General features: G+C 42.7%; 1 protein-coding gene across 5 annotated transcripts; it reads left to right on the forward strand.

Moving 5' to 3' along the window:
- The first annotated feature begins 1,812 nt into the window (after positions 1-1,812).
- Positions 1,813-9,905, forward strand: LOC117838325 (uncharacterized calcium-binding protein At1g02270). Of its 5 annotated transcripts, none has more exons than XM_034718307.2 (11): positions 1,813-2,042; positions 2,170-2,310; positions 2,418-2,516; positions 2,608-2,713; positions 3,256-3,479; positions 3,566-3,642; positions 3,735-3,849; positions 3,958-4,083; positions 4,252-4,365; positions 4,437-4,541; positions 9,622-9,905. In XM_034718307.2, the coding sequence occupies exons 1-11, from the start codon at positions 2,040-2,042 to the stop codon at positions 9,778-9,780; spliced, it is 1,269 nt and encodes a 422-aa protein (XP_034574198.1). In that variant the 5' UTR covers positions 1,813-2,039; the 3' UTR covers positions 9,781-9,905. The 5 variants fall into 5 exon arrangements, with proteins under 5 accessions (XP_034574198.1, XP_034574200.1, XP_034574199.1 ...); XM_034718309.2 differs by having other exon boundaries at positions 1,817-2,042; positions 9,537-9,673; XM_034718308.2 differs by lacking the exon at positions 9,622-9,905 and adding an exon at positions 6,361-6,666 and having other exon boundaries at positions 1,817-2,042.
- The last annotated feature ends 352 nt before the right edge of the window (positions 9,906-10,257 follow it).

Raw genomic sequence — 10,257 nt, forward strand, 5'->3', positions numbered from 1 at the left:
GGTGCTCGCGTTAAACGGGTGCCTTTGGATGCGGGTATGCCCCACGGGATGCAAAGCTAGGCAACAGGTGATGCTAGCACTATCCGTCCTTCGTAATCCTCCACGTTCGGGAATGACGTAAAAGTTCATAAATTGCAATACCCACGCTAGCAGACCAGCAGGGGATGATCTCTCGGTAGTGCCTTGGTGCATTGAACGAAGTCCTAACCATGTGTATGTATGTGTATGTGTATGATCTGTGAATTATCGGAAGTACATATGAACCTAGAGTATTCTCATGTCTTTCTCCGTAGTAGTATTTATTTGCGTTTGATTCTCTTGTGTATCACAATACCTCCATATTATCACTTACCCTCTTTTTTTTTACCTTGGTTGCTCAATTAAGATATATTTATGAACATAGTAACTCTTTTGATAGCCGCCTTCCTTTGGGATAAAATAAATAATAATATTGGAATACTCATGGATGTAATGGTACAACGTTATATCCGTGCGCTTGCGGATTTATTTATGATCGTTAAATATACTAACAATATGTTTGATCACCCAAGTCCATTTTCTTTTATCCATGTGATTAAACCTTGTATACTCGCAATCTCACATGAAAAACGCAGCAGAAAGTAACAAGCTCACATGAAAAGGCAACAATATTGCTTTACTCATATGGATAAAGGATCTTTCATACCAGGTCATATCAACTTCTGATAAGCAATTTCATCATTTGTTGACACACAATCACCAAAATGATTAATGGTCTAGTTAAGACCATTTTCCTTACACTGACCCCTCCTCCCTCCCCTGGTTCAGCCATCTTAGGTCCACAACCACCGACACTGCCCGTCGCCTAAAAATACCTGTGCCTGCTGGACGCTAGGTCCCATTGGTGCCAGAACTCACACACACAACAATGAGGAAATGTCTACTCCGTATCATTATGCTAGTTTAGTTTGGGAGTTAGAGTCAAGTACAGCTTAGTCTCGGGATACCAGAGTCCTGTTCAAGAGTTATGGTATAAGCTCTTGTACTTTTTCTATTTTCTCTTGTATGACTTTGTGTTATCAATACCGAATTATTTTATATCTTACATTTCAGTATTACTTTACTCTAGTGCTGATTTTCTAGTTTAGAGTATAGTTGGTTAGAATATAAGCCTAGGTGCTTTTAACATATTTTTTTTTACCGGTTTCTCTGTTCTACCGACTCTTGATGGAGTGCTTGCTCTCTGGATCGGGAGTGAGTATCAGGAGACTTCTATGAAAGTGCGGCAAAAAACTTGTATCATTATGTACCCCTTGAGCCCCATTTTTTGTTCTTTTATATGCCATATTTTCTTTCATAACACCGGTAAAATATATAGCAAAAAATGTAATGCCAATCAAGTGGGTCCAGGACAAACCTGGGCAAAACAACGTGCCCTTTATTCTTCTCATGTTTTCCCCTCACGTGAAGGATGAATCATCCATTTTGTCTTGTTGGTCACTTGTCCAAGGTGAAGATCAGACTATACTCACGTCGTTGCTATGCCTATTATTAGGTCGCCTAAGAAATATACATGCCTAACTAATTGGACCAAAAGGGCCAGCCGGCCTAAACCGCCAAGAGGTCCACCCGTCAGTCAAGGCAAAACCGCAATAGTAAAATCAGCGCAACAGCCAACATTGGTGACCACACGTCCACACAGACCCCAACAGTCACATTCTCCAAACCTGCCCGCCGACGTGTGGATCTCGTGGGTGACGTGGATAGCACCGTTCACCGGCCCCTGGTTTATATGCTCCTTTTTTTGGCTCGCGTCTTTTCCGGCACCAATTTTCCATTCTACTTTTTTTTCTCGTGGAAAATTGTTTTTAACCATTTCGACGGTTGGGTCTATAAAATCCAATGCTCTCCATCTCCTCTAGCAGCCGCCAACGCCGGGGCCAGGAAGAATCATCAATTCCATTCCTCTCCATCTCCCCTAGCAGCCGCCAAATCGACGAGAAGCAGCCGAGACCATACGACCTCCGCGCCTCAGATTCCACGCCCTACGAGTCATCGCAATGGTGAGCATCCGCCGGCGGCGACCCTGTCGGCAGATGTGTGGCCGCTATGGGGCCGCCGCCGGCTTGGTTTGTTTGTTGGTTTGTTTATTAAGGTTTTCCTGATGAGATTGATGTTCTTTTGGTGCAGGCGAAGAAGCAGCGTAGGGAGGCGAGCGCGAGGCGGCGCCGGGACCGCCACCACGACCGGTGGCTGCCACGGGACGAACGCTGCGTCTCCTGCACCACGTTCAACATTCTCGCGCCGATCTACAAACGCATGGACTCTGAGGTGGGTTGGATCTTTCTCTGGTCTCCACGTTGGCGGGGAATCTGTTTTGTTTTGGCATGATGACAAATTGTGGCTTGGGGTTCGGTGTTGGTTGGCATTGGGAGCAGAATTGCAGGGAGAGCCAGTACAGGGCCTACTGGTTCAGCCGCAACGAGAAGATCATTGACCGTCTTCTTGCTGATAGCTCGTCCATCATCTGTCTTCAGGTGAGCTGAACTTACCGATTCTTTGGTTCTCCGGTCTCATGAATGTATGCCATCAACATACATGTATCTGATTGTGCTGACTTCCTCTCAGGAGGTTTGGTTGGGAAACGATGAGCTGGTGGACATGTACCAGAAGCGGCTGGGTGACGCCAATTACACGCTCTTTAAGCTTGCACGCACCAACAATCGTGGAGATGGTGAGCCCTGACCCTGATTACTCATTTCAGCTTGAGCTGTGATGGATGAGGGGAAAAATCCTGTTCTGTGTTGTGGTTCCCAACGTTTTTCCTGCTCCATCCAAATTGTTGTTTTTAAGGCTCATATAAATAGAAACAATTCCCCTTTATCTATTGACATAGAAAATCCTTACCATAGGCTACGTCAGGTGTGGGTTCTCTGGGTTTGCCATTGTGCCTGTCCTTTTCAGTTCGTGGTATTCATGTGGGCGTTGGCAGTCACTTACTCTTTTGTGTGGAATGCTGCTGCTGCTGATGTCTGAAATGATTATCATTGTAATGACACATAATTTCCCTTCCCATTGTTCAAATGCTACATGTGAGGTTGTAGATAATCCCTTTGCAATATGTCTATGATGTTCACATCTGTGATGGTTATCAATTAGTGTGGATGTATGCTATTTTCTTTAATCTTCTGAAAAAGTGCTTGGACAGATGTGAATTGGTAGGTGTCCAATGCTTTCTGATGTAGTGCTTACCCCTGAAGATGCATCTCTATCCAGGTCTACTTACTGCTGTACATAGCAGCTACTTCAATGTTTTGAATTATCGGGAGCTTCTCTTCAATGACTTTGGTGATCGAGTGGCTCAACTGTTGCATGTTGAGTCAGCGATGCCCGTCTTGCAAAACCGAAGCACCAGATGTGTCCAGCAGCAGAGCCTCATTGTCAACACCCATTTATTATTCCCTCATGACCACAGCCTTTCAGTAGTCCGCCTGAGACAGGTAGAAACAGTACATTTTCTACATCTTACCATTATTTTTGCAATGTTTTTTTAGGATTCCTAAAAAATTATTGATGTAACTGACAGGTATATAAGATCCTTCAGTATATAGAGGCTTACCAGGAAGAGAATAAACTTGGTCCAATGCCAATCATTCTATGCGGGTCTGTATGCAGTGCGCACAGTTATTTATGCTTTCTTTGTGAATTCTATATATAGTCATGATGCTAATATTCAATCAGGACATCTGTCACAGGGATTGGAACGGAAGTAAACGTGGCCAAGTTTACAAGTTCCTTCGTTCGCAGGGGTTTGTTTCATCATATGACACTGCTCATCAATACAGTGACGGCGAAGAAGATGCGCACAAGGTAACAAGAGGACTATCTTTTGCTATATTAATTGTTCAACCTAGCAGTACTATGAATGTATTTCAATGATTGAATTTATTACTAACTTTTTATACATGTTAAGCATAGTGGGTGAGTCATCGTAACCATCGAGGCAACATCTGTGGAGTTGATTTCATTTGGCTTCTCAATCCGGATAAGTGCAGGAAGCCCCTGAAAACCAGCTGGAATGAAGCTGTCTTTGGTATCATCAAGGTAAGCAACATGATGAACATTATATCACTGAGAATATGCATATTATTAAAAAATAGAAGTTGACTTTGTAGAACATGCAAAACTGTTAACAACAGATCTAGTTCTTCTGGCCTCATATTTTTAATCGTCGCCAAGATCTAAGTAGTTTTTATATTGTGTTAATTTCAGTACCTCCTTCTCCAAGTTGCATTTCTTTCCGAGGAGAATGCATTTGCGCTCCTCAAGGCAGACAGCCCTGATGATCACATCACATATTCAAGTTTCTACCAGGCACTCTCTCAGGTAGTGGCAACATCTCATCCTTGGTGTGCATATTGTTGACAGCACTGGTGCTGATGTTAAATTAAATGCAGTTAGGAATGGTCCATGCTGATCGCCTAAATTCAGAAGAAATTGAAGATCTATGGGGTGAAGCTGACCGTGATGGAGATGGTGTTATTGACTACAAAGAGTTTCAGGTAATTCCTTATGTGATTGTTTGAGACTCATGTTGAATCTTCATGTAGTACTTTCTAATCTAGTTATCTAAAAAAGAAAACCAAAAGAAAAAAAAAGAATGAAAGAGAAGAGTTAAGATGGCCAATAATAGGTTTGCAGGCGGGGCGGGTTGTAGACAGCTACATGCCCATTAAGCTTGTCGCAAACTAATTAAGCCAGTTAGTGGCCATCCGCAGTCGCAAATATGCAGCTCGCTATGATCTAGTGGACTTTGTAGCAGATATAGAAAACCCACAAGGCCCACAAAGTACACGTAGCTAGCTAGCATGCAGGGCAGCCTGCTCGCCGCTACTATGTATTCACTTCTCTACTTAATACAAACATCTGGTGTGTACTACTAATCAATGTCTCCGACATATCGCATAGAACCATACTCCCTCCATCCCAGAATATAGCTACGTTTAGACTTTTTCAAAGTAGAATATTTTCAACTTTGACTACGAATAGTGAAATAATCATAGAAACTAAAAACATAAAAATAATATTAGTACATTTATCATGAAACCAACTATTATAATATGTAACCTTTTCTATTTGAAATAAATTATTTTTAGAGGTATTGTTGGTCAAAGTTAAAAAGATTTGACCTTTGAAAAAGCTAAACGTAGCTATATTTTGGGTGGGACGGAGGGAGTACAACAATAGCCAACTTTAGGTGCTGAAATTTTAACATAATCCATAAAGGCATTAAAAGAATAGCCACATCAATCAAACAATTCTGGACAGATTTGCATAGATGAACAAGAACTTGCAGCTATTTTCAGTACATTTCAGCAGGTATTCTTTCTGAATAATTGATAGCAAATAATCTTGCTCGTCCAAGCACCAACTTCCTTGAATTCTTGAAATTTCAAAAACAAAAAAAACTCGCAAATTAGCCTGAAAATATACATGTTGTTCAGTACCAATGTAACACATTCAATGGCTGTGATTGGTGGAATCCTGAAGAAACTAAAGTACATGAGGGTACTCATAGAACTGAACAATCACATAGTGCAAAAAGAAGTGCATTTGCTGTGATAGGTGGAATCCTGAAGAAACTAAAGTACATTATGCAGGCAGCAGTTTTCTCCTTTAGTGTTAGCAAGTAGCAATAATCACCATTTGAAGGAAGAAATTTAAAAGATTGTATATAGCAAGATTGTTCATGATCTGCATCAAAGATCATGCATATTCACACTCTTTCCTTTGGCAAAAGCAAAAGCATTACTGGCTTTGATTCTCAAAAGAAGTAAATGACTCTGTTCTTACAAGGAATATTGTGAGCACACTTCATACTGCAAGAACCTGAGCTGTTCACTATACACGATGCACACTGTACAATATTAATTGCTACCCAGAAACAACATCAGATGTCCCTACTGCTGAGCAGGAAAAGATTGAGTGAAAAATGGAAACAAGGCATGCACTAACTTGCACATATGAGGACAGTTGATTGGAAAATTTAGTTGTACTGAATTTTTTTCTCAGATTTCTTAGCACTTCCAGAACAAGCCATCAGTTTTAGTCAAGTAAATGACAGTTCACTACAAGAAGTAACTTTTAGTCAAAGATTACAAGGAGTTAGTGCATAACTTTTACTTCTTGAAAGAAAAAAACAAAAACCCACTCATTTATTCTTCTTAATATAATGATACGCAGTTCTCGTGCGTGTTCGAGGAAAAAAACAAATGACAGGAGCTCCATAGTTATGGTTGCATAATATGAATATAAAATATAAAGTCAGAACCATGCCTCTTAAGTTCAGATAAAACTTATGATACCTTATTCTATGGACAGCTTACATTGAATTTACAAGTTCAAAGGGAGTCAATGGCTCTTCATTAGATTTACAAGAAGATAATGGAGAAGGAAAGAATCAACAAGACCCGGAACTACAATTTCAGTACTAGGCCAACAGTACTACTCTGAACAAGAACAACAGAATTAACAAGTCAGATGATGCAATTGTCAGCTTCCATTTATCACTAGAAAATAAAAATATCATAGGATTAGCCATCTTTTCCCAAATTTTACAGGAATTCTACTTTGTGTATCTCTTCTATGTGCTTTGCTGAACCTAATCCCAATCACCGAATTCACATCTATCATGACCCAACTTTCTCAAAATCCATAGCGAAATCAGGATCTATGCCATCATGTACGGACACAAAAGGAGCGAATGACATGACACCATCAGTAGTATTGCGGACACAATCACACAAGATTGAGAAGGGGCCACATTTATCTCACCCTAGCACGCATCGGCGAAGATGCAGTCGGCCAATCGACCTCGATGATGGTGGAAATGAAGGCCTTTCCCAGCTGCAAAGGGGTAAGTAGATGAAGCAGTCCTCCCACAGTCCACTGCGTGGGGAGGAGATGTCGGGTGGCCAGGCTGGGGACGTTGGCTGCGGCGGCAACTGCCACTAGGTTTCCACGAGACTCGCAATGCATGTTGTTTGCCGCTAGGTTTCCATGAGACTTGCGATGCATGTTGGTGGAAGAGAAGCTGCGGGTTCTTTTTGGGTCTTTGTGGTTTTATGCTCTCGTCCGCGGGCTTTGCAGCCAGGCCAACGTTGGGCCACCAAAACTTCGCAGCTGGGCCGCATCCGCCACATACGACGATTTTGTAGGGTGGGTTTGTGGGCTCATATAAGAACCTGTCCCGCCTGCAATCCTAGCCAATAAGATCTAACACGAACAGGTGGAACATATAAGCATGTGTTTGGTTTGAGGATGGAGTGGCTCTGTCCCAGTTTTTTAGTTAGGTTGAACCCATTTCGTGCTCGTGTTTGGTTGAGAGGGATGGGTTCATTCTAGTTTTTTTTCTTGTTTTGATGGATTAGGATGTATATGATGGATGACATTTTAACACCATTAGTCACCATCAGCCATGGAACCCATTTGTCATCCTCTAACGTGCATCTTCTTCCTCCTCTCTTTCTGCCGCAGCTGTTCTTCCCAGCAGCAATTAGAGAACCAATCTCTCTGCTCCTTGCCTCTCCTCCCATCTTACAAGAAGCTAGCAGCTGCAGACTGCAGTTAGCTCCACGCCCATCTAATTTTTCTTTGCTCCCATCAAACCAAGCAGCAGCTAGCCATCATCTCTCTCCCATCAATCTATTGCCTCACTGCAAGCATCACGACAAACTTACGCTCTTCCCCAAAATAAAATCCAAGCACCAGCACAGCTGTGCCGCCCGCTGCAGCCTGGGTTCCTGCTGCTGTACGATGGCACCTCACGTATGTGCATGGGCTGCTGACGTCGCTTGCAGCGGCGCTTGTGCAGCTCTGCCTGCGTCCCCCAGTCTATCTCCGCTGCACCGTGCCCACTCCTGTTCCTCCCCTTGCCTCCTGCCCTCCTTGTGCTGCTTGCAAGGAACTTTGCCTGCTCTCGCTCTCGCTCGCCTGCAGGCTCGCATGCTGCACGCGTGAAACGGAGGATGGGAGGAGCGGCGGCATCCATCTGGATCGAGTTGGTCCGAAGTACGGAGCCACTCCAACCCACATGAACTCCCAACCAAGTACGGGTTCAACCTGGTTGAACTTGTACCAACCCACTTCAACCCACCATTCAAACACATACTAATAGAACACATGCATAGGATAATATAGTGGCAATATTATAATAGGATGTGAATCAAAATCTGAAGTTTCACAACCGTCAGATGTTGATGGCATCTCATCTAACAAGCCCACAACCATTTGCATCCTCTACAACTACAAGCATTGCTTACTTCACTTTGTAATGAATGAGGGAGTTTTTCTTAATAACTTAATTCTAGGTACATACTGCTCTTTATCAGAGCTATCATAGAGAAGTACGGATCTAGAATATATGGATAACAAAGTATCTAACAGTGTTTCTTAAATTCTAAAGCAGTGCATCTGGAGCCCAAACTGCTGCAGTCAAGAGGAGGATGATACCGAAATCGACATCACTGACGAACGCATAGATACTTTTGAGGCAAATGATGGAGCCTTTGGCTTTACCGTGAAGGAAGCTGTTCTCTTCCCACCAGAAGTAGAGAGGGGCATGTGGCCAGAGAATTACAGTCTCTCGGATCATGCCCCCCTCACTGTGGTGTTCTCCCCTGTTAGAATGCCCTGCTCTCCACGCACTCCTGGGACTCTCTAGCCATCGAATGTCAATGTTCACATGCATACATATACAATTACTGTACAGCAGTAGGTATGGCGGGGGACATAGTACACACAACTCAGAGGCCGAGATTTAGGTACCCAAAGTAGTGACTAGAGGCGAGAGAATATTTTTTGGGTTCATGTCTACGGTTGCTACTGGCCATTTTTTGAACAGCGTGCTTCTGCTTGTTGTTACCTATACGTATCTAATCCTTTTTCCATTTCTCAATAAATGTAAATTTCCTACTTGCAAATTTTGGACCGAGTAAAATTTGTAGCAGAAATCGTTCGGCTTAGTTGTTGATATCACGAGATTTTCATTTAATTTCAGAAAGTTTTAGAACTATGACATCAATTGCAATAAGTAACTGATGGACCCACAGTAAATTAGTTGCCATTTCATTGACCCTGTACCTTTGGCGTTGCCAACATGTTAGTAATGTGCACCACGTGCAAGACGAACTTAGAGAGACAGTAACATGGTGCAAACCCGTTCTGAGTGGAAACGTGAAAACTCCTCAAAAATTCATATTTGTAAGTATCCAAAACTTTGAAACAATACACATCTAGTTTACCCATAGATATACCTTATGGCAAAAGTTGAGGTGCAAAATTGCCTTTGTAATAATTCATACGAAAATGACAAATTTTAGCACTAGAAGATAAAATTCCCAGTGTACGCACATAGAATTCGTCAATTTCGTTTGAATTTTTCTAGTTTGAGTTTGCATCCTAACTTTTGCCACAAAGTGCATATATGGATGTGCATCATTTCAAAACTTTTGAATACTTGCATGTATGATTTTTTTGAGATATTTTTACATTTCCAGGAAACTAATGAGACGCTTTGGGACAGTGCTGTCCTTTGTTGACATGGCTTGGTACCAATTTGATTCAATTGCTATATCATACTAGGATGGTGGGCGCGCTTCGCCGCGCCTGCACTTGGGGATCGCAGCAGTACACTGTGGAAGTGGCTGTTTCAAACATCAGCACATCGGCTTGCAGCCTTCGGTAGCGAAGCAGACTGGTAATGCCGCTTGGTCAGTTGGTCTAAAAGAGAAAGGATGGTAGGTTTCATTACATATATAGCATTGACATGTCAGAACATTACCAATTATATATATACACATACATATATACATACATATATGTATATACATATATCTATATATGTATGGCCTCCGCTATTTTTGGTACCCAGGGTACAGAATATTCTGTCCCCGAGCCCCCCACCGACCCAGCGCGCGTCTCGCTTCCGTCCGCCACCCGCGCCTCCCTCTGGTCGATTTTCTTTCGCCACGCAGGGAACGAGCGCCCCTCCCACCGGTCCGATGGTTTTTTTTTCCGCGGCCTTTTTTGTTTCGCTCGCGTGCGGTAGCGTGCGATGGTTTTTTTTTCCAGGTTTTTTGTTTCCCTCGCGTGCGGTAGCGTGCGATGGAACAGAGAAGCAGATTGCAGGTCCAGGATGTGCGGAGGTTCGATTCCAGCCTGGTTTTAAACGTCAGTCAAATAGAAGGTATTGTGAATTTCAAGAAGAAAAAAAGTTTG

The sequence above is a fragment of the Setaria viridis genome, chromosome 9, assembly GCF_005286985.2.
Source record: "Setaria viridis chromosome 9, Setaria_viridis_v4.0, whole genome shotgun sequence".
Classification (NCBI taxonomy): Eukaryota; Viridiplantae; Streptophyta; class Magnoliopsida; order Poales; family Poaceae; genus Setaria; species Setaria viridis.

Coding starts and splice junctions, on each gene's coding strand:
- LOC117838325 (XM_034718305.2), top strand. Junction 2,714..3,255: donor CACCAACAATCGTGGAGATG/GTGAGCCCTGAC, acceptor ATCTCTATCCAG/GTCTACTTACTGCTGTACAT. Junction 3,850..3,957: donor GCGAAGAAGATGCGCACAAG/GTAACAAGAGGA, acceptor TGTTAAGCATAG/TGGGTGAGTCATCGTAACCA.